Source organism: Dicentrarchus labrax, unplaced genomic scaffold, assembly GCF_905237075.1.
Source record: "Dicentrarchus labrax unplaced genomic scaffold, dlabrax2021, whole genome shotgun sequence".
In the NCBI taxonomy this organism is placed as follows: domain Eukaryota; kingdom Metazoa; phylum Chordata; class Actinopteri; family Moronidae; genus Dicentrarchus; species Dicentrarchus labrax.
Genome location: NW_026136701.1, coordinates 4713003 through 4737907, shown reverse-complemented (window position 1 = coordinate 4737907; position 24905 = coordinate 4713003). Strand labels below are relative to the sequence as shown.

Sequence of the window (24905 nt, the reverse complement as noted above, 5' to 3'; positions counted from 1 at the left end):
AGATGTAACAGTTGGTGGTGTATTGTGTTGTTATTATAAAGCACTGTATATAATGCGTACTTCAGTCTGTCCTTCTGTGTGCGATTCAGACTAGCATCATGATGATGGTGTGTGTAGGCTTGGACGAAAGATGACACGATCTAGTTTGTACCAAGTGGTAGAAAAAAAGCACTTGGTTGATGAGAAGGGCTCACTGTTTTATGTTTTCTACAATTTTTTTACTGAAGAGCGCCAACAAGTACCTCTTCTTCGTCACAAGAGGACCATTTGTGGTGCTCTGTCTTATGGTTTGTGGTTGTTGGTAGAATTGTGTGACAATATAGGTTGTAATTTCTAGTGAGAAGTAGATAACCATCCCAGAAATATATTACATTCTTGTTTTCAGGGTTTTAATGTTTTACCTTCTGAATTATAAAGTACATCAGCACTGAAAAACAGGAACAACTGGTACTATATTCCAAAATGTATCACAAAGAAACACAAACTATGTTACTGTTCTTTCATTGAAGGTAAAGTCCACATATTTTTCACATATAATTCAGTTTACAGAGTACATAGAAGTGAGTAGTTGAAAGACATGGGCTAACTATGTTTGACTCATGGAAACGATGGGATCAAGCTTTTATTGAGCTTGACCAATACAAGGGACTAAAAGTTAGTATATTTTAGCCTTTGTTGCATCAGTTCCCTTCTTTCTCCTGCATGTCTTCCAACTTTAAAGTGCAGCATAAAATCACACTGTCAGCCAGAAGTGCAATATTAATGGGAAATTATGGGATTTGACTGGATGTCAATAGTCTGGCAGACAGAGATCCTTTACATTTGGGTCAATTTGTAGAGCAATTAGCTACACCTCACTTTATTGTATAGTCAAAGGGAGATGAAAATGGCACAGTGTATCTTATAATTATGTTATTGTAATTCAGAAAAGTGCAGGCTTGAAAAATCTACTTGCTTGCTACAACTTCTCCTCTAACATTTTTTCACAAACGCTAAATTGACAGCGACCCACATACAAACACATACAAACACATACAAACAAACACAAACAAACAAACCCAGTGTGTGAAGGGGAACTCGTTAGCCAGCCACTTCCCAATGCAGTTAGCTGCAGTTGCTAATCCTGGGGGACTGGAGAGTTTGAAATGATTAATGTAAAACTGGACTTCATTTGGAAACCTTTAGGAGGCTCAGAGTGCTTGCCCTTATATACGTTGTTCAGTCCGTGATTCCTGAATCTCTACAACAGGGGCACCGAATGTAAGGGGGTGCAATAGTGCAAAGAGCAATGGGCTTTTAAAGCAATGGGCGTTTGTTTTCGGGATAACGGGCTGTCGGACAAATGGGCTTTCGGTCCAATAGGATATTTTTTGGACTATAGGGGTTTCTGAAAAATGGGCTGTCGGAACAATGGGCAGTCCCTGTGCAAAGTTGGTATGTGCCATAGTGAGAGAAAAAAATACCACAGAATTTTGTGTTAAAGGAATAGTTTTGCATTTTGCTTTCTTGACATCACTCTAATGGTAAAGTATGGTATATTTGAAGCTACTCCCAGCAACTGGCTAGCTTAGCTTAGCACAAAAACTGGAAGCGGGAAAAAACACTAGCCTGGCTCTGTCCAAACGTACCCAAATCTGTAACTTCTTAGAACCTTGTTTTCAGTGTGCGGTTACCAGGCAACAGGTCGAGACTCCAAACTTGAAGCACTGGCATCCTACGAAGAGCACATCCTTATTTATTATAATCTACAATAATATCCACACACAAGTAATGATTATGGTCATTATAAATGTTCTCACATCCTGGTAGTTTCAACTAATAGAGAACAGCCCACTAGAACTTTTCTGCCTTCTGTAAATCTTAAAGCAAAAACACAACACGTGGACCAACACACACACGCTTCCGGCACAGTGGAACCTTCTCTAGGGAGGGTGATATATCCTGTCCAACCGATCAGGGAGAAAAAAAAAAAGAAATTTATTGTAATTATTATATAATGATAACATAAATCTAGGTATAAATATATGACAAGGAATCCAGTTACCCTGTACCCTGCACTGTCACTACAAACACAGCCTTAATTATCCTGTTGTTTATACCTTGTACATCCCTTACTTTCTCTAAAGTATAGTTCTATAAAGCAAGCAACACAAAACACAACACAAACAGCTGCAAACGCACTAAAACAGCACTAATGATCTACACTTTTTGTGTACCGCAGGTTTACATATTAAGCCCCGCACACACTAGTATAAGCTGTTTGGACGTCGCCCAGCTACTCTCCTCATTCCATCCTAGTGGCAATCTGCGCTGTCAACAACATCCTTGTTTTCCACCATTTTGCAGGGGGAGACAAGTGACAAGACGAAGCTAATTAATCTCACAATCATCCTGTGATTATTACGCTCTCACTTCTGGAGGCGCCGCGCGCTGCCTCTCCCCAGGAGTGCAATATATCAGCGAGACGGAGCGGGTCGGTCAGCGTGGACCGTCAACATCAGTCGACTCTCACACAAGGGGAGATATTAAACGCAGACAGGACAGCTACTGGCAGCACGGACTCAGACAAGGTGTTAATTGATTAGGGTGGAATCAGAGCGCTGGGGCCCAGCCAGTTTACCACCCTGATTAGACGGGTGAGAGGCTCATTTATAAGCTCGACAGTCACAAGATAATTACTAAAACACACAGTAATATATGCAACGGCAGCTGGGAGCAGTGCGGCGTGGTGATGGACAGGACTGGGATGTTTGTATGTGTGTGTGTGTGTGTGTGTGTGTGTGTGTGTGTGTGTGTGTGTGTGTGTGTGTGGGTGAAGATCAATGACGTAGCTCGCTTGCAATGATGTTAAGAGGTAGTTGCTAGATAAACGGCATAATAATTACATGTCTCATTCAAACAGAATGCCAATCCATTTAGGAACAGCGATAGGAAATCAAAATCAATTAAATCAGCAAATATTAACTATGTCTATCTACCAAATTAGGCTGCAGCCACACAGCAAACCACACCCATTTGGAAAACGCTTCCCTTAAACTCACCTGCCTCTTCCAATCTGCATCTCCTTTGTGATTGATAATTGTGTACATTTGGGGCCAGATTTACATAAATAAAAGTGCAGGGCAAATTTGTGCTGCCTCTTTCATTCAATTTGTGCTCGCAATCTGTGTGTAATTACTGTCTGATTTACTAAGGCAGCAGCAGCGTCTGGGCCTGACTTCTAGGTTGATTCAGCAAATGAAGGAGAGCTCAGAAGAATGCGGTGGAGGCCTGGGATGAGATCACAGAGCTTAAGAAAGAAATGGAGAGATGCTGCAGAGAAATACTCACTCAGGAAGTAATACGATTTCAAAACACTGGCTGAGGCCACAGTTCGACCCCATCTGTGAAATACAGTCTGTTGCTCAGTAAATTGCAATACAGCCCAAACTTGTAGGCCGATTTATATTATTAATGGAATAGGAGTCAATAACCAGAAAATAAAAATGAGGGGCAAAAACAGAAAATGAAAAAGCAATGGAATGAAAAAAAAAAAAAAAACATTTTTTTTTTTTTAAACAAACAGAGTGAGCCACAGAGGGAGAGAGCAGCAAGTCCAGCGGAAGAGTGGAGCGGGTGATAGGGATGGGATGGCTTTGATTGATGTCTCACTAGAACACACAGGTAAAGGCAGCCAAATGCAACTGATGTCTTATCAAAAGAATTCAATTACCAGCCTGTTTTTTGCAGTTCGTAAACAAGTATAATGAACCGTTGAGCAAAAAACAACAACTCCCTATCCCCTCCGTTTGGTGTTATTACTGCTCACTTTATAATAATAAGTTTCGATTTCTGGTTGACTGATTAATTGAATGTCCCTGGACACTGTATTTTTGTGTTGCACTGTGAGCAGAGTAAAGATTAATTCTTCCCAGCCACAGCCTACCTTTTAAAGCAACACTATGTAACTTTTTGTGTTTCTTAAAATAACAGCTTCTAAATCATTTTGATGCGACGCTGACTTGTAATAGGGTGAATGGTGCCTCTGCACACCTGTACTGTATACACTGTAGGATGATGTGTACTTCATTTCTGTATTGCCAAGTGCACTTCAGATACCAGGCCAACTGGCAGACTAGTGAGCCTGTTTAATATCAACATGCACAAACTAGGTGGTTCATCCATTTTGTGTTAATGAAGAACATTTGCCTCATTCTGATACAGCAACAGGGGCATGTAATAGATTAGAGAGACAACACATGTTATGAACGCCTGCTGCTGGAGCACAAGGCATTGCCTGTTGTGCTTATAAACTGTGAATAAAGTTCGATTTTGGACAGACTGTTACAGACTGAATATTTATATATTTTCTGTTTGCAACAAAACTTGACAGAAAAACTGAAAGTCAAATGTACAGTCTTGCACACAATTTAATGGAAGCAACCGTTAATCTATTCTGGAAAGTGTTTCCGGGTCTCTTCATGGTGCTCTCATCATCACTTTTCCCATCTTGTTTTACAGATTGTCCGACTCCTTCTCGATGAGGCTCTACTGAAGCGTGAAATCATGGATTTTTTCTCGTGATGAATTTCTGTTTCATTTGTAGTTACAGTGGAGTTGAGTGAACATTCACAAATTATAGGAAAACAGAAACATTAAGGGATAAGTACTGTACGTAAGTACAGACATTCACTTTGTTCTTTTTTTGCAAAGGTTCTTAGAAAAATATCAGAGTATTCTTCAACATGCTCAAGGGATGGAAATATAACAGGACAATAAATAATTAATAGAATACAAAAGGAGAGTCTCATGACACCTCAAAGCGTTGGCAAGAAATCTTTTCACTCTTTCTTTTTGGATCCAAGTGAGACTAATTTCAGGGAGAAGAAATTGGATTTTTTTCTCTGACGCTTTTGGCAAGGATTTGCAACAAACTGCAACATGAAGAAGCTACCCTCTAGATGCTGGTGAATACAAGCTGTTGTTTAAAAGCATCCAGTAATTATGTGTAAAGGAACAATATCATTACACAATATCTGGACTATTCTTGTGCTTTCCCACATGAGGGAAGAGAGGGGTAAAGTGAATGTGTTAACTAAGTAAAACATAATCAAACGCCTATGAGACTTCAAAGCCCGGCTCAAAATCTCCACTCTGTCATCTCGTGGTACAAGATAGAAATTGGATGGATATATTGGTCTCTGACATTCCCGTGCAATGTTGTTGCAACTCAGTGGGCTCAGACAGTGGACATTAATATTCACAGGGTTCAATTCATATCTACTTACAAGTCAGACTAACAGATATTCGTGTAGACTGACACAGCTGAACCACAGTGGCCTGACTAACATTGTGACAGTGGCCGGCGCTTTCGAGCAGCAGTAATACATTTATTGGAGTCTAATTGCTTGGCCTGATGATTTAATCTTCCTTAGCAACACGTTTGTGACAATATACAAGACCACAGGAAACAAACAAGGCAATTTTCTGAGCATTTTGTTTTTGGATGAATGGCACAACCAAGCCTTCAAAAAGCCTAACAGGAAGTCTTAATGCATTAGCTAATGGATGATATTAAAGAAGCTTCTTTGTACCATAGCTGGTTAAGCTCCTACAACGCATCAACTAAATGACAAAAATATGAGTATTCAAATCTCTAAAGCAGAGAAAATCTGGAGGGGACTGAATGTCATGGTTGACAGTTACAGGATGAAGCTCTTTAGACTAGACACTAGACTAGCGGTGTGGCTAAAGGGATGGCAACGTCTGTTGGTCTGCCAAGTTGGTCTAGACTGAAATATATTCCAGCAACTGTTAAACAGACATATTCATGGTCAACAGAGAATGAATGCTAATGAGTTTGGTGGTCACCACAATCTAGCATCACAATCAAGTCAAAATTACAACTAGTCTGATATAAAAACCATTTGTATTTACCCTTTAACAAAAAAATTCCAAGCTTAAAGTTTGCATGATTCTAATTAAGCTTTAGTAATTAAGCATTAGTGAAAGTACATATCTAGAAGGGCACTGTAAGTTCCCCTGCTGCCTTAAAAATGTGAGTTAATTGAACTCACGTTGAATAAGTCATCGTGTGTTTTGAGTTATTTTAACTGAGAAAACAAGTTTTTAAGTTGAATCAACAACTGTCCAGTCACAATGACAATCCTTACAAACAGATTTACTTTTCTTTTAGAATGTGTCATTCTGAAGAACTGCTTCTTAATTTGACATGAGGAACTTACAGCTGCAGCAGTCAAAGCCAATTTGTATTAGACAACATGCAAGGCTGCCTCTAGTAATTTTGTTAATTATATGCGTACTGGGGTTGGGACTGGATTCCATAAGCTTCATATTGGTTAGCATTATTTTTATTATTATAAAAACAAACAACCATGACTTTTTTTTTTTTATTGTGTTAAATACACACAGTGTAAAAGTAGGGTTAAAACACTCATGACACAAAGTACTTATCTTCAGCCTCTAGTCTCAGACTTACTGATTAAAGTCAGATGATGAATGAGCAAACAAGTAATTAATAAATGTGTACTTCAGTATATATTTTGCATGCTTGTCCACTACATAAAATATGTGTACTTCTCTGTGCTAATCTTTACCATACCACCTACATATGTAATTGCTTGGCAATACATGCATACACTCTAATCTATAAATGAAACATTTTCCCATTAAAGACATCTCACAAGCTGTTTCCCTCTCCTTGAGGTGCATTAAAAGAGATACGATAAAGCGCACTGGATTGCATAAATACCATCTCCCCAGCCCACCTGAAAGGCTCTACTCAAGTGCATCAAAGTACTTGAAAAGAAATTAAATTGTTACGGGGGGTGGTGCCTGACAGCTTATCAATAGAAGGGGGGAGGGATTTAGGAGAAGCAAAACACTAGCAGACGGCGCTAAGATTCTGCAAATAACAAGAACGGCATTGCTGGAGTCCCCAACAGATGGAGAAGAAAACAAACCTGGCTGCTACATTTCCTGGTTGCTAAGCACCACCTGGAGGTAATGAATGTGTTGTCGGGCTAAGAGGCATATGAGACAACAGTCGAAGTCAAACTGTCTACTCAGACACATTATAGAGTGCAGGTCTGTTGCTTGTCCTTGATATGGGTCATCTTGGCCCGCAGATATGCTCATGAATATTTATACAGGTGGATGGACTTAAACATTGACGGCCACAACAGGATGATAATACAACATTAGAATATGAGCCAATCGTGAAGCCGCTATATGAGTGCGCATCAGATCAAATATTCCTAAGGCTTGGATGTGCGCTAAAGGCATTCAGTGCCACGTTCTCATATTATATCAATCATAAAAGTATGTGTGCAGACTGTATAGTGTACGATAAAGTACTCTGAGTTTGATTTATGTAGAAATCTAAGGGAAAGGTCATGTCCTGCTACTGTAATGTATAGCGGCTTCCAGCCAGAGCTTCACCAAAGTGCAATGACTCACCACACATCCGGTGGAGTCCAGCTTTCGGTCTGATATGCAGCGGAAGTTGCGGCTGCAGCCTCCGTTGTCTTTGGTGCAGTCTCTGACGGGCCCAAACGAGTCCAGGAGAACCTCCAAAGAGTCGAACGATGAACTGATCATCAACTCCTCTCTGTTAAATGTAAATGAGGAAGAAAGAGGATGCTTGTTTAGTGTTTTGTGTATGTGTTTCATGCTGAGGACTGATTTTAGTCTGAAATCAGCATTTATGACGGCAAAATTCCATTTAGGTCAATGAACATAATGTCAGCGGATTTGCTTGCAGAGGCACAAATAATCTGAGCAGATTTTTGATGAGGACTTCAATTTTGGAGAACTTAGACATACAAATTTCTATTGTTGATCAATAGCAAGTTGTCTTGATGCTAAAATTTTTTTTTTTATTTTTTTTTTTCCTTTTTTTTTAAAATTAAAAAACAAAAAAAAAAAAAATTTTTTTTTTAAAAAAAAAAAAAAAAAAATATTTATTTATTTTTTTTTTTTTTTTTTTTTTTTCTCCCTTTTTTTTTTTTTTTTTATTTTTTTTTTTTTTTTTTTTTTGGGGTGGTGTTCTTTTATTTTTTTTTTAATACTTCCTCGTAAAATATTTTTTTTTTTCCTTATTTGGGTAACTTGTACCACTATTTTTTTTATTTTTTTCAAGTTCTGTTTTGACAAATTAGTCCTTTATTGCTAAAAAAAGAAAGAAAAATAAATAAACACAACAAGCATGTTTTTGGGGGAAAAGATGTGGCAAATGTCAAGGGGAGAGACACAGAGGACACACTATATGCTGATTGGTTGTGTACAGTCTTGGGGACTGTGTTTGTTGTGTTGTCTTACAGTATGTTATGCAACTCTGACCAAGTACAAATCCTTTGATGGGACGTTAAACCTGTACAAAGGCAAATTTAGAATTTAAATCTGCAATCGTTTATGGAAGAGTAGTAATTAGCATATATGGCTGCAACGGATTATTGTGATGTAATACCTTGACACCGCTTCAGTCATTAGTAGAGACAGTGGTAGGGCTGCACAATTATTCGAATAGTAATTGCGATCACGATTCTGGCTTCCCACAGTCAAATGAACGTGATCGTCTATGATACTGACGTTTAAAATGCAGGCTTGGCTCATAGAAAACTCTTATCGCATAACGCATATCAAATTAAGGGTGATCGAGATGTTATGGTTTCACTTTCGGGGAGCTGTCACTTCACTACGCACATACTCTGCAGCTGTGGCCTGGATATTTTTATTTCTGGACATTTCTTACTGCTGCAGCTTCACATAAAAAGTATTTAACTGGCCAAACACAAGTTGACTTTTATTTTGAAGTAAGCTAGTCAACAGAAGTGCAAAGTGTTTGTCAGTTAGACTGACACTGCATGTACCCACACACAACGTGCATGCCCAACACTACTTATGGAGACCTGTACCCCAACCTGTCACCTCTTTTTTAGTTTTTATTTCTACTTTCTTTTTTCTTTTTGTTTGTGCATTGTATGTGTCCATGTTCTCATGTCCCTGTTTTTCTGGTGTTTTGTAAATTATTTGGTTTTGTAAATACTGTTATCCATTTGTCTTAAAGAATTAAATAAATGTAACGGTCATTGCCAGCGGATCAGTTTGAAATATGCCAGGGAGTAATGGAACCAGAGGGAGCAGCTGCAGTGAGCTGTTAGATGAAGAGCTGCAGGCGACAGGTTGCACAGCTCAAACCTCTAGGTAACCACAGTTCCTTTCACTGTCGCTGTTCAGACTCGTACCGTGTGCTGCATGAAAACAAATCCCTGCCGCTCACAGAATGACAGAAAAAGGTCAATTATAGCCTGACTACTTTATTAAAATGACAATAGGTTGTTTTGCTGCCTGCAGTATTCTAAGACCTTCAATATTAACCCGGTTCAACCAGTGCTCTCTAATTTTGAAATAATCGTGATGTCAAAATTTATATAAAATAATTATGATTATCATTTTGGCTTTAATTGTGTTGCCCTAGACAGTGGTAGGAGGGATTTAAAGTTCTTTAACTAAAAATAATTGGATTTTTCTTCTTTTTTTTTGGTGTCTGTTTGTGTGTAGTTATATTATCAATAAATCACTGGTTGCCCACCTTCACATAACGTCAGTAAAATTAATAATATATATATATTTTTTTTCTAACAGTAAAGGCCCGCAGGTCGGATTTGAACCCTGGCCGTTGCAGCAAGGGCTCAGCCTTGGTACATGGGGCGCCAGCTCTAACAGGTGAGCTATCTGGGCAACTCCCCCTGCCCCCAAAAGAGTAATTATTAATACTGTTTTATGCTTGGGCCACACTGCCTACCTGTGCAACACCTGTGTGTCACAGAACGTATTGCTTTTCATTTCATTCTGCATCAGCTGTTTTTTCATGCAGTGAAAATGAGCTGTTGCTCATACCAGCAACATTACACCTTTAATTATAGTTTCCTTGTCTGTATAGAGTATCTTACATGAGAAATAAAACTCTCAGAATCCAATTTATTTTTTGTCAAGACAATGCTGCTGCCTGTGTGGACACCATAGGTAGCAGTCGTGAATATTTAAAACAGCTAATGATTCTGAATGAAATTCAGCATTCAATTAGTTATGCCTTGGTGTCAGCAATATGTGATTTGCTTTCATTAGAACTGATTTGAAGATATCTTCACATTTCTGTAGATCATGTTTTAATGTGTCAGGTGGTGGCGGTTGGTGGGGTGAGAAAATGTTAAAGTGGTGCTTTGCGACATTCTGCAACACCCTGCTCTCTATTTACCTTAATGAAGAGATACCCATTTTCATGAATTACAAATACCTGTATGTTTAATTCATTCTGTGTTATCATCATGAGAAAAGCTATGACTTTTCACAACACAATTGCTATGCAAAGTAGTAGACGTGTGAGATAAAACGAACCATAAAATCATTGCTCCAACCTTGCTCTGAGCAGTCACTTTGTGTTTCTGTGATTTGATTTTTTTTTTCTTCCCCGTAAACCTTTGTGCAAGGTCAACAAGCAGATCATCCAGCAGAAGGACAACAGTGTTTGAGATGGGTGGAGATGAAAAAAAAAAAGCAAAGCAGAGAGCACCTCACGGTTTTCTCACAGAATGTAAAACAGAGCAATTTCTGCTGAGGAAGAGTGGTGCTGATGATAAACAACAACTTGTGTAGTAATAGCATTGCCATGAACCTTGCCTAGGTAAAGAAAATGATGACCTCTCTCGCACTTACAAAATATATTTTTTGCCCAATTCCCTGTACTCCCCAGCTTTCCCTGTGAGAAAAGACAGTGAGTTTCCTTCCCTTTCACAGTCAACTTGATGTTATCTTGCAAACCAATTTTTCTATTATAATTGCCCATTGCTTTGTTGTCATTTATTCAGAGGGGACCTATTGAACAGAGCCCCAGAACATGATGAAACTCGCAGCAAGTGTGAATGCTAAATTATTTGGGAGCTGCAATTACAGTTAAGACACATCCAACGATTGTGTGCAAAGCAATTTACCTTTAAATATCACACAAGACCAAAAAAAAAGGAAAAAGGTTTAAAGCCATGTAAGGTGACTCTTTGAAGCTACTACAGTATTCATTACATCCCAAAATATGGAAGTGCTGGAAAGACTAGTGATCATACTGCCCATTTTGCTCTTCTTAGAGTAAATCTGTTTGTAATGATTGTCAGTGTGACCGGAAAGTTGTTGATTCAATGGTTTTACTTTTTCAAAACACACAAGGCGACTTATTCAACTTGAGTTCAAAAATATCTTATCAGCCAATCAAAATTGAAAATTGGTCTGAGGCTGGCGCATGAGAGCATTCTTCCAGGAGTGTGTATTTCTTGCATACGAGTGTGAATGTTTTCCTAATGAATGGTGCCCCTGACGAAATGGTCAATGACTTACCAATAATATTTGAGAGAGTCATCAGCAGAGAGAAGACAGGACCATTTAAATACATTTTCTGTTGGTGTACAGTCATTTAAAGATCCAGAGAATGTTTTTTTCTTAACCTTACAACGAATAATGAGCATACCATTTTCTTTGCCAAAGTTTGGATTGTGTTTTAATCATTTCACTTGAGAGATTTCTGTATTTGTATTTTTCTATGTGACGTCCTATTGTGATGTCGTCCATTAGTTTGTGGAATCGTAGAGTTTGGCATTATAGTCGTCGCAGTAGAGGTGATGTACTGTGAGTGGAGCTGCTCTCATTGGCTGCGCAGTTTCGACTCGTCTGAAGCAGGAAACAATGGCAGCTCGCCTGTTCACACACAATCTCGTATTACAGCTAACAGTACACTAAAATATGTTTCTGAAATGATTTTAGGTGAGAAACAGTCAACGCAGTAACAGAATCTGGATCCATATTTGATCAGCTCTGCCTAGTTTGACAGTTTGATCAGAGTTTGGTACGTCGAGCTGAATGTTTACTGAGAGTGACCTGTCAATCACAAGGTAGCCCCACCCTAAAGCATACGCGGCATTATTGTCTATTTTACTCTAAATGAGACCATCATTTACTAAATGAACACCATGCTGTATGGAAGAAGACTGGAATTAGAGATTAAGACCATAAACTAATTTGGAAACTGTTTACTGAGCTCATAAATCAAGTGAGAAGTCATGTCCATAAGACTGCATGCTATTGTTTTTTATTTCAGGCCACAGAGCTGCCCCCTGCTGGACAGCTTCACTTTACAGACCTGGAAATTATATCAGTCCTGATATAGCATATTAGCTGAGTTTTTGAGCATTAAACTCTTAATAAATAACAGCTAAAGTTTTTTTTTTTACTTTGATGTTGCCTATTTAGTTATAAATATTTATTGTTATAGAGAAATTGCTAAGATTTTAAAGTTCCCAGGGGTTTAATGAGATTCTCATTATAAATTAATAATTGGCTGTGGCATTGCATCCACACATGTACTCATCTAATTAAAACGATGGACAATTCAAATGTTTATCTGAACTGATTCTACAATCAGTATCTGAGTACACAATCACCTAATTAAACCATCAGAATGAGCTACCTCATTTAACCTTTTTTAAAAAGTATGCCCTAAGTGACAAGCTACGTAAACATGAATGCGAAATGATGAATTGCAGCTAATTACATTGCCTTGAAAGACATTATATCCATCTGCCAATTGGAAAAGTACTTCCAGCAAGAGAAAGGTTCTTCATTATATTGCAAACACATTTAATTTAAAATAAGCTATATATACAGTAGGACATGCTTCAATTGAATGGGCTAGTACTACCTGCAATATATGCAACATTTTGTCCGAGACAGCTGTCTACAGCTGAAAGAGGCAATACATGTAAGCCTCAATTATGGGCACCATTAACATGGATAGCTCAACAATGGGAGGGTGAGAAGTAAATGTACCTCAAAACAAGCAGCATAAAGAACCAGTCATTCAACACATTTACCATTGAAAAGTACCCCCAAGGTTTAAATGCCAAGTTATACCCTGCAATTTTACTTGCTTCAGTTAGTTATTCAGTTCAGAGCAAAGTGGCAATTACCATCAACAATGAACAGAAAAAATAAAAAGGTTTTAATGTAAGGTATTTCTAAAGATAACTGCTTTGACATGTCTGATACTCAGATTACAGGAGATGTAAGATAGCTCAGTTAATGCAGAGGAGAAATGGAATATTGAGTTTTAATTAGTTCACTTTGTCTCACAGCTTGCATTTGAATAATTATTTAATGTAAAACCATCAAAAAATGTAAGAAAAACTACCAAGATCGTCTTCTGAATGCAAGCTCAAGGCGATGCTACAAAAGCATTAATAAATACATTAAGAAAACAAAAACCGAGGCTGATTCTTTAGAACTGCCATGAAGGCACCTAATCACACGGAGGAAGATCAGGGCTCATCGCTATTTATCCATCTGGCAGGGAGCAAGACAGAGTGACAAGTGATCATCAAATGTGGGGGAACGCAGCCCAAAAGCAGAGTAAATCAGCAGCTTCAAGAAGGTGTCAGCAGTGTTTCCTTGTGGCCCCTGGGGAAAGCTGAAGAGAGTGTTCATCAGATCATAGATCAAAGGGAAATGAGTTATTTACACAGCGTCTTGAAGAAAGCTGCCAAATGAAAATAAAATGTTGAAAAAGAAGGGGGAATTGAAATGTGTAAACACAGAGCAGGGGGGTTGGAACATTGCACGCTCAAAATGGAATATATTTACAGTAAATATGACGTGTGGAACTACATTATATAACAAAGAGAACTACAGTCTCGGTAATGGAAGAAACCAAACATGGTTCAACTATTCTAAACAAGACTGTAATCTTTCTAAGAGCCGTATTTGTCAGATATTTAAATTACGAGGTAGAACATAAAGAACATACCCACACTTTCTTCTTCAGTATTTCCATGACTGCATGATCTTGACATCAAAGTTATTTCCATACAGACAGGGACACAATTTAGAAATAAAAATAATTTCAACTACATTAAATTACATTTGAAGCATCTCCATTTATTTCCAGATTTGCCTGTAAATGTTGGTTTATGTGGGATAAAACAAATTTGACAATTATTGAGACAGTGATTGTAGAGATTCCAGCTGTTGACACATTTTATACACTCGGATAATGAACCCTGTTTACTCCTACAGACCTTTTTCACAGCAGAAATTTTAACTTGTACCAGAAAAAGACCAGGTGTACCTAATAACAACAATAATGGCTATGTTCCCTTTAGATGTGCTAGTGAGGCAGCTTGTACAGCATGTGATCCCTGGCACCCAACAGAATGCAGCCACTGTTATGTTATTAGTTTGACACGTTTAAATGTCCTACAATGTCCTTGCTTTCTGCGTTGTGGTTATGGTTGATGTTTCTTGGTTTTTCAACATATAGTAGATAATGTCCTTAAATTACTACTCCCAACTCCAGAACAAGGGATTCCATTATACAAACAACATGCAATATGTACAACATGGTCTGGGTGAATATTGGATTCTAATTGGCTATTGGGTGTCAACACTGAGTGAAGTCCTTCAGTGGTTCATCCTCTGAACACCACAGGATGGCGACTGTAACACACAACCCCCCCACACTGCCCCTCTGAACTCACAGGTACTTTGTATAAGCGATGCTTCCACATCCCGCCCACTATTCAGCTCGCTACTTCAGGCTGCGGTCGCCAGTGCACTTGCCCTATCGTTAGTGAAAATCTTGTTGGTAAACATATTGTCAAATTATATTTACCGTTTGTTGACCGTATGCAGTGTTACTGACTTTGAATCTAGATAGCATAATGTTAGCGCTCTGTCTCATAGCTGAGCCGAAAGTGTTCTATGAGCGGAGGGAACTAGAAACATCTCCCGTCTATGGTTCATCCTATTTATTGGAGTGGTGAACAACATTTCCATTGCATTAGAACCTTATGGGATGGTAATAATTCTTCCAGGTAATAGAAAGGACCTTAGGTGTTACTATGGAAAACTTTGATTGCAAAACGCATGGAAATATAAAACAATTATATATTTTTGTTTTTTGGCAAGTGACCATGGTATAAGCGGGTAATTCCCGTCGAGGTTTCCTTAATTACAAATAAATAGACGATGTCAGAGGCCAGAACCGTCCAATGTGCAGCCAGGAATTATCCCTCACTTAACGTATCTGGCAAGTTGCAGCATATCATTTCATTGACAGCATATTTAATTTCCACTTGCCATACAATATCTACCTGTAGTGACTACGGCATTATTAAACTTCCTCATGATTATAAATCAAAATTAAGTCTGTGAGCAAACCTGATGAAGCTACAAGCGAAACATGTTGTTCGCTCCCAATAAATCACTGTAAAGTTATTCCAGTGTGCCGTGGTTCATTTTAACTGCACAGTCCTGCAACCTACCAGCACCTGACTGTTATTGGCTGTGTACAACTTCTTCATGGTTATGTTTGGGCATTCACAGCACTTGATAGCACTTCCCTCAGATCGTGCTCTTGGTTTAATACAGAGAATATTCCTAGTGAGTTCCATCATGAAACACAACACGATTATCAACATTTAACTGAAACCACGATCCTTTTTTACCTTAGGCAAAGTGCTTTTGCTACTTAAATCTAACCACACATGGGGTGGAAACCTTGGTGCACTTCATTCGCTCAAAAAACCCTTGTCTCTGAACATAATCCACGCAGCAGTTAGGTTTGTCAGCACAACATAATTGGAAAACTTTAATTTCTAAGAAGACAGTGTTGCTCATCACACATCCATACAGCCATAACCGAATGCTATTGCAGCAAATCAGAAACAATGACAGCAGCTACAGTCAGCACAGAACATCCTGGATTAATGTCCTTTATCCTCCCACAACTTACATCAGGTTCTTTTGCATATCGATCTAGCAGTTGCCTTACTTGTTTTACATGAGCAATAAATCATTTTCATCTATTATATTTGTCCACCAATCCTTGCAAGGTGTATTTTTTTCTTCCAGTTGTAATAGAATCATCACTTCTTATCCATCCACATTTTAAAAGACTTCCCATTCATTTGTATCAACCATTTAGCCAAAAGCATGCAAACATTTCAGCTCTTTGAGGATTGCATTGTGGTTATGGTTAAAAAAAGGTCAACATTAATTGCAGGACAGTGATGGGAAAGCAACCTCTGGCCTCCTGAAAGTTGGATTTGCTACACGCCCATCAAACTCCCAGACCTCCACATCTGCTTTCCCTCCCACACTGAATACACATACTGTTTGTGAAAATGTTCAGCTATGTTCTCTTTTACGCAAAGTGTAAAGGTCTTTTGAATAATGACTGTTAAAGTGCAGGAAGTGACTCAGTATCTATTCACTGATACAGATTCTTTCTTTAAAAGATTCATCCTGTAACTCCAATGATTTAAATACTGTGGAGACGTTTTATATCAACATGTTACCTATGGGTTCTGTCAGTCACAGGGTCAGTCACAAACTATACATTTGTCCACTCCTGTTTTTTAGAACTCATGTAGTTTTAACCAGCTGTGACCCGGACAGCAACTTTATTTGAATCCAACACGTCCTCAACCCTAAACGACGGAACTGGTTGACTTCCAGTGACTCCCAAAATGACATAATCAGGGCAAGCTAGAAAACTTAGAAAACCCGCCAAAAATACACAATAGGCCTATAGCTCAGCATTTTGTTCACTTCTGAACAATGGCCGAGCATCAAGGACAAAAAAACACTGAATTTGTATAAAAGAAGCCTATTAAGTTTGTATGATTGTTAAAAATACATCATACAGACAGAGAATTGTATAAAAAGTTCCTTAAACAGAAAATAATCTGCTCAAAATTAATCCAAATCACAAACTCCTTGCAGTTACTGCGTTCACTATTCATTGTACAGGTTTTAATACAATATAAAATATCCATAAAATATGTCACTTCAGGAGTCGTCAGTTTACTAAATGACAGAAAAGTGATCCGTTAAGGAAAAGGTTGGGAACCACTGACAAATATGACTGTTGGAGAGTACCAGCGACAGGCAGCGTCCTGGGTTCTGCATCACGTGACATTAAACACGTAGCTAACGTTGTGAGACTGTCGCAGTTTGGTTAGGTTGAGGCGACAGAACTACTTGGTTTGGGTAAAAGGCAGTATGGTATGTTATGTAAGTCATGTTTGTAACATTATCTAACTTAAAACTTTAAATAAATTAAATAATTAAGTGATTCACAAGCACACTTATATTTTCCTTAGGTGATGCAGCCTTGTCTAGTTTATGTTTTGACAATATATGCATTGAAACTATTTGTAAGACACAAGAAGATTATTCTCTTTCTACAACTCCGTTCAGCATAGTCAGAACTGTCAAATGGCTCTATTTAAAAAAACTTTATTAACTTTTATTAACTTTAAAAATGTATTTATGAAAATGAATTAATTAATTTGTAACAGAAATATGATTATAAACAGCAAATAAATAAATAATTATAAAATAAATGTCAGAAAGATCAATGGGATTTATTTAATCAGTACAGTTGAGGATTGTGTCTGTGCACTGAAGCACCCAAAACAGATTGAGGAAAATCTAATAAAGAAAAGTTTGTGGAAAAAGTTTGTAGACTGAATACACACATCCCTTTTCCCACCAGACATACTGTAGGTGGGACGACACCAAAGTCACATAATTTTATGAAATTTAAACACATGGCAAAAACAACAATGTACCCGTATTGCTTTAGATGTGTGTGAAATGAATGGTCATGCCGCGACAACTATTGTAAGGGTTTTCGTATAGGGCAGATGCTTCTTAGTAATCATCAATTGAGCAACTATGGAGGGCCGAACATGCTAACATAAAAAATAAATAAACAACCCAAGTGTAGACTTTAATTAATTTATTAAAATAAAATTGATTTACCTTACCTCCGCAATGAATTTACTTTCACATTTTATTTTGTTATTTCCTTCATTTATTTATGTATTTATTTATGTATTATTTTCACTTTGTATTTCCCCGCTATTTATTTACCCAAACTTATTTATTTCTATATTTCCCTTTTAAATTTCATTATGCATGTCTGCTTCGTTATGCAAATAGGGGGGGGGTTGTCACTGAAAGTGTGCCATGAAAGTTTATCTACATCATAGTCCATAGATTATGGTGACCACAGTTGTCAGTGCTAGCTCAAACCTCAAATATAATGAGGTCTTAAAAGAGATATAACGACTGTGTTACACCTGTGAATTGTCCCTTAAGAAATCTGTCTTGAGAAACCTTACACACTCCTTTTGATGATCAGCGTGAAAAAAAAAACCTACTTGAGGCACTGACAATCACATTAAATCCTGTTCTTCTAATCAGTTTTATTTTTAGAATACTCTCGTCACGGGACTACTTCATATCTCGTCATCCGAGGGCTTGAAATTACCCACTGACGGGGGGAAGGAAAAAAAACTCCTTAAGTACTTACATGCTAATAAGAAAAAATGATGTTGATATTCATTTGGGCGAGACTAATTTTACCTGACATCATTTTCACAGAGCAAATAACCATCGGCAAATTAGGACAGGATCTGACACGGTTGTGCACACTAACTTGTTGACAGGGCATGCTCCAGCATACACTAAAAGACAATTCCCACTACTAATTACATTAACCTACCTCTTCTCCCAAAGTAATCCTGTTCACACAGACTTATGCTACGACATAATGCTATCAAAGCATTAATTCTCTTGGTGAATAATAATGCTGCTGATCACTGAAGAAAGTAGGTTCAACAACAGAGTGCATAGGTCTGTCCTTCCTATGTTTATAAGTATGAGACACCTAGTAAGAGCTGGGACAGAGAGAGGATCCTCATGCATAAGGTTTGCTGGAATCATCATCAATTTTTATATCTAAATATGTCTCTACACCGCTGGGTTTAGGCTTTCGTATAAATGTTACAGATTTACTTAGATTTTTTAAACTTTTTTTCACAAAATTAATAATTTATTGTTTTTAAACTGTTGACTAAGTGGTCGGGGACATTTGAAAGGAATATACCAAAAAATATGTAAATTAGGTCTTTGCATCAGTAGATGTTGTCTTCCAGTATCTCTCAGAGATCTGTCAAAATGAGTCATTTTGGCAGCTAATTCATACAGTGTCTACAACGTGATGTAGAATGAGTCAACTTTGTCAAATTTTTAAAGGATAATTACCATCACAATGCAGGCACAATGGTTATGGACAACAACAAAAAACAGTCTGATCCCATGGGAATTATCCCAAATATGGAGTTTAGTTGCTTAAAGGGCCAGTGTGTAGGATTTAGTGCCATCTAGCTTAAATACAGAAGTGCCAAGTGTGTTGAAGAAACTACGGTTGCTACGAAACTTGTGAAAAACATGAAAGGTACTATCTAGAGCCAGTGTTTGGTTTGTCAGTTCTGGGCTACTGTAGAAAAATGGCGGTTCAACATGGCGCAAGTAAGGAAAACACAGCAATTCTTATCTTCATGTGATTAATGATGATGATGATCTGCCAATAGATCAGTGAGTAGATTGGTTATTTAGTTATTCTTTATGTCTGCCACTTAGTCAGATTCAGTCGGATTACCTGTGGAAACACTACCGCGTTTTGTCCACAGGGGCCGCCAGAATCAACACTAAATGAAAGTATGTTTTAGGGGCTTTAAGTATCAATAACTCGGTAGTTAAACTTGCTTCCTGTCTGATTTAATAGAGTTTGCACATGCATTGCATGCCCCTCAGTGTGATAACTGGTGCATATAACTATTACTGAGCTCCAGTATACTACGTACTAACTCAAGGGCGCAGGTTTGGTTTGAGAAATAAAATAGCACAATATTATCACTAATATAATATATATGAACAATATGAATTTCAATTTGTTTTCTTGATTCAGTTTTTAAGCAGTAAAGTGCAGTTGGCAGTACCAACTTTTTTTCTAAGGTGTTCCACAACTACTTTTCATTTCTTCCAGCAGTGAGCAACTCTTCAATACCCTTGTGAAATGCACTGTGGGGGAATAATGTCCATCAAGAACAGTGTGAACACACTGTATACTCAAAACCTGCTCATAATTAGTATGTAGTACAGAGTTGTTGCATACAGTTGGGAGTGTTGAGTCAGGCCAACAGACTATAGAGGCAGCATATATTGGGAGCATGAATGGTCTCAGTAGATTCCTTTGTGCAGATTTAGATATTTATTGTGAGTCAAAATGTTGGCCTTATGGTAGCATTACAGATAAAAGCCAGGCTTTATCTACTGGAATATCCAGAGCAAACTTTACAGACATCCAATCATTAGTTTTTGAAATAGAGACAAACAAGTGAGGGATTCAAAAAAAGTAGAGCGAACAGTCCTCTGAGGCCATTCATAACATGGCCATCTTGTTATGAGGATGTCTTGTTCTGAACCAAAGTTCTGGACTGAGCAACATTACCATCTTTAAGCCCCTCTCCGCTGCTAGCAAAGCAAAATCGCTAAATAATTCTGTTGTGTCACCGCTGTCAGCTGAGTCCAGTTTAATACTGCAGCGTTGTTTTGGCTCGGTTACGGCTCTCTCTGCAGCCCAGGCACAAACACAGTCATTGCACACAGAGCAGATTTTCTTTGGAGGAGTTATGAACCATTTAACAATTGAAATGCTCTTTATGGCTTTGAATTGCAGGGTAATTCTTTCTTCTTATTCCTTCTTTTAACTGTTTTTTTTCCTGCATCTTCATAATTGATTTTGTGTTGGATCTTAGAGTTTTATTATCCACTGAATCATGACCGGTAAGACCTCTGCATCAACCTCACAGGGCTGCTCAAGACTCACTGCAACAATAGTAAATAAAAAGCAAGTGCTGATGAAATGAGAATACAAAACAGCGAGACAGCCAGTGAGTCAACAGCTACATTCTGGGGGATGACGGATGAAAGAGATGGTCGTGAAAAATATTTATCAAAAAGCCAATATGTCCTTTTTGGGTGGTGAAGCTTCATCAGAAACAATAAAACACAAAGTGGACAGAAAGTCCTGGTAATACTTCAGAGCAGCAATGAAAAGAAACTTGCTCTCGTACCGTTCACAGCCTTACGAAACCTTTCATTTCTTTAGTTGGAGCTTCTATCATCATGTATGAAACGGCACCGCTACAAAGTAACACTGGGGGGAAAGTGATGTGTCATCTCTCACCGTACGTCCACCGCGTCCTCCATGACTGTCATGTCCGTCTTGCACTTAGCTGAGGGGTTGATGGCGAGCTCGGCAGGGGGGATGACAAAGCTTTTACTCAACGGCAGCCACATTCCTTCCCCTAAGGTGTACGTGAATCTGCAGAGGACAAGGAGGGTGGACAAGACAAGTGAGGTTACAGATTTAGACTTTTCAAGTGTGAATGGATAGCACTGACACAAGTTCAAGTCAGTGGAACACAGATGAAAACAACAGGGAAGAGAAAGAGATCAATGACAAAATTAGATTAACACTGTTTTAAAGATTGGAAAACTTCATTGAACGTGTTGTCCTGTGTTTTATTAAATAAGTAGCCACTAACAACTGCAGCCTGTTTAACAGCTGCTCAGAGCCAGAATGTTTAACATTTAACTCAGTAATCTAAGGATTTATTTCGACTAAACCAGAGTTGATGACTGTTGGAAGAGTGGAAAGACTAGCAAAGACAGTTTTAGTTTAATTTTGTCACTGTCCAGTTTGGATGAAATGTCTCTTCTGATCTGAGAGGTAAAAATAACAGTTTTGAGCCATGGCGCTCATTTGTTTTGTTTCGACTCGTCCGTAGCAGGAAACAATGGCGACTCGCCTGGTCACACACAATCTCGTATTACAGCTAACAGTACACTAAAATACGTTTCTGAAATGATTTTAGGGGAAAACTAGTCAACGCAGTAACAGAATCAGGATCCATATTTGATCAGCACTGCCTAGTTTGACAGTTTGATCTGAGTTTTGTGTGTTCAGCTGGACGGACTCAGTGATGATGATTTGTCAAGGTAGCCACGCCCTAAAGCATACTATGCTTTATTGTCTGTTTTACCCTAAATGGGACCATCATTCACTAAATGAACATCGTGCTGTATGGAAGAAGCAGAGATTGAGACCATAAACTCATTAGGAAACTGTTTACTGAGCTCATAAATCAAGTAAGAAGTTGGGTCATTTCTCCAGACAGCTTAGTACATTGCCCCCTGCTGGCCTTTCCACAGAATGCTGTGTTTAAGTTTAAAGTTTAAGACACTTCCTCGTTGGCTTCACTGCACAGACCTGGAAGCTCTGTCCGTTTTATATACTGTCAGTGGTCTACAGCCAGACAAGCAGCTCTGTGAGGCTTTAAGCTAAATGCTAACAACAGCATGCTACATGCCCACAGTGAAAACTCTGAAAAGCTGATGTTAATTAGGTATAATGTTTACCCTGTTCACCATCTTAGTTTAGCATGTGCTAATATCTGGGAATGTCATTAGTTTTTTATATTTCATAGCAATCGGTCCAACAGCTGTTGAGATGTTAGAGTCTGGACCACAGTGGATCTACCCAATGACTTTGCTGTCCCATAGGCGTTCTGAAGACATGTGAAAATGGTGCAGTTTCCCTTTAAGTAAAATCTCCATCAAGACAACCAGAAAAAAACACCATGCCACATCAAAATGGCCACTTTTCAAAGATGAATGGTTCCTCAACATCAGTGATTCCGGATAATGGCATCAAGTTGGTTAAAGGTTATTTATTTTACCTTTGAGCAAAGCTATCCTTTTTGCATAACTCTTTCTCAAGCAGAAGGACACTGTGTGCTAATGGCCACAATGCATACCAAATGAGAAACCCTGACAAAGAAGGGCCAATAAAGAGTTTCCCCCCTGAGACAAAACAGGGCTATAAATCTGTAAACAACAGATGTCTGGAATAAGGGCTTTAAAACAATTCTTTATCTGTGAGTCAATGAATATCATCAATTTTAAACACTCTGCAGATGAAATGTAATACTTCCAACTTTAAGTTAAACAGCGCACGCTGATTAACATCAAATGCATTATTAGCGCTGATGAATTATGCATGCTTACTTGTGGCACAAAAGAGGGGAACTTGTTGATTAAATGGTTAACAACCACTTTTATGCAGACTAAACACATTTCCTCATTCACAATTGTTCAAATTTGCATTTTTATAAAATGCTAACTTAGCATAAGGAAAGGGCAGTCGATTGTGGGGACTGCATGCATTACCAGTCACTTTTAAGAACAGCATGATTAAACCATTGTGGAAATGGAACATTTAATTACATCCACCCAATTACTCCCTTTGTTTCAAAGTCAAGTTTTCTGTGGATCAAAGTGCTGCTGTTCTTTCATTTACTGTAAAACACTAGGCTCTAGCAAGTTATTATAAGGCGGCAAGTCTATTAAAATGGTAATATTTCCTTATTATTTTTCAGGAAGCGGTTGGCACCTCTCTCATTTCACCATCTCTTATGGGACTGTGTACAGGAGGAGTGTTGAAATTCCCTGTGATGCAGTATGACGTATATGGGTGACCACAGGACAAATTAGCAGCCACTTAACGAGCACTGCTTTATAATGGACAACTGGGGACTAGTGTGCTGCTATATGACTTATTTGGTTCACCCTAGGAGAAACTGGAGGTGGAAAACACTAAGAGTTCCCGTGAGAAAACAGCTGTTAAGAGGAAAACATGTTTGCAGTCCTCAGAGGAACCCCCTGGCGGTTAATACTGTGCGAATGGCAAACGCTGTGTGTTTGAATGCTGACTCTCAGAATTTATCTCCTCCGACGCAGGAGAATTTTGCATGCATCCTCTGGTTTGCTTTGTTTAATTTTATTCTCTATACCACTGTGATTCTAATTGCCTCATTTCCTTCTGTGTTTAATGCTAATATCTGCTTAGGCAAACAAGCTGATGGCTGTGTGGCACTCCTAGCGCATCGCTGTTCTTCAAGGTCTTTTTTCCCCGACGTCTGGAGCCGACAGGGTTGTTTGGCAAAGTTCAAAGCTAGAGGCTGAGACGTTTAAATTAGGATGGATGGCTGGGCGGGAGCAGGCTGAGGACAAAGAGATTTTAAACTGCATGCCTGGACAGAGTGAGAGGAGAAAGGCATCTTGCAGAAAACACGCTAGCAGGGAGGCCGATGTATTAAAGCACAGGAGATATTAGCCAGCCTCCTCTGTCTGTAAAGACAACGCTGAAAGCCCAGAGAGTGGTACACACAAACCCTATGGGTTTTTATTGTAAGCAGCAGCACAAACACTCTTTTGTTGTTTTAGCTGCTGTACTATCAAGGAAGGTGTCTTGAAGTGAAGGCAGGAGCACATCCTCTGTAAGATCGGCTCGTTCTCAAGTCAGTGAATGAATCACATTGGGAGCAAAAGCTGTTATAAACATTGATAGGTACCTCTTTCATAGACAAGTGCTCTCCTCTGTGTTTCTTTGTGAAATGGCTCCCAGTGAACATGTCAGCGATAGTATATGTAGGCATATTTCCTGTCATGAGACACTGTGCTTAAAGTTCCTAAACATGTAAACATTTAAATTTGTTAGATAGATTTTTTATTGCCTTTATTTTATAAACTGGCTAAAGAGTGACAGGAAAGTGGGAAAACGGGGAGGGGGGGCAAAGTTAAGCAAAGGGCCGCAGGTTGGAATCAAACCAGACACGCTTAACCAGGTGAGATTGCCTTTTCATTACATTTTACTTATTGTTAAAGCAACATTAAATGATTTTTGGCCACTTGGGGGCAGGGGAACAAGCTGTAAAACAACAATGACACAAGCAAACAGTATATTAGTGTTTGGAGTAGTAACAGGCCAATATTCCCTTTGTTTTTAGCTCTGGTTTGGTCTCCACCAGCTCCTGTTAACAATCTTGTTCTTTAGCAGCTTGCTGATCCACTACGTCCAGCAGAGAGGTTCAAACTTGTGGTTTATC

At 38.6% G+C, this 24905-nt stretch overlaps 1 protein-coding gene across 8 annotated transcripts in view; it reads right to left on the bottom strand.

Annotated features, from left to right (window-relative positions):
- Nucleotides 1-24905, bottom strand: part of astn1 (astrotactin 1) — a 399395-nt gene that overhangs the window by 241683 nt on the left and 132807 nt on the right. For all 8 annotated transcript variants that reach the window (XM_051402015.1, XM_051402098.1, XM_051402178.1 and 5 more), the window contains 2 exons: nt 21143-21280; nt 7459-7609 (listed from right to left, as the gene is read on the bottom strand). In XM_051402015.1, the coding sequence (XP_051257975.1) occupies nt 7459-7609; nt 21143-21280 (289 nt within the window). The remainder of the gene's footprint in view (nt 1-7458; nt 7610-21142; nt 21281-24905) is intronic.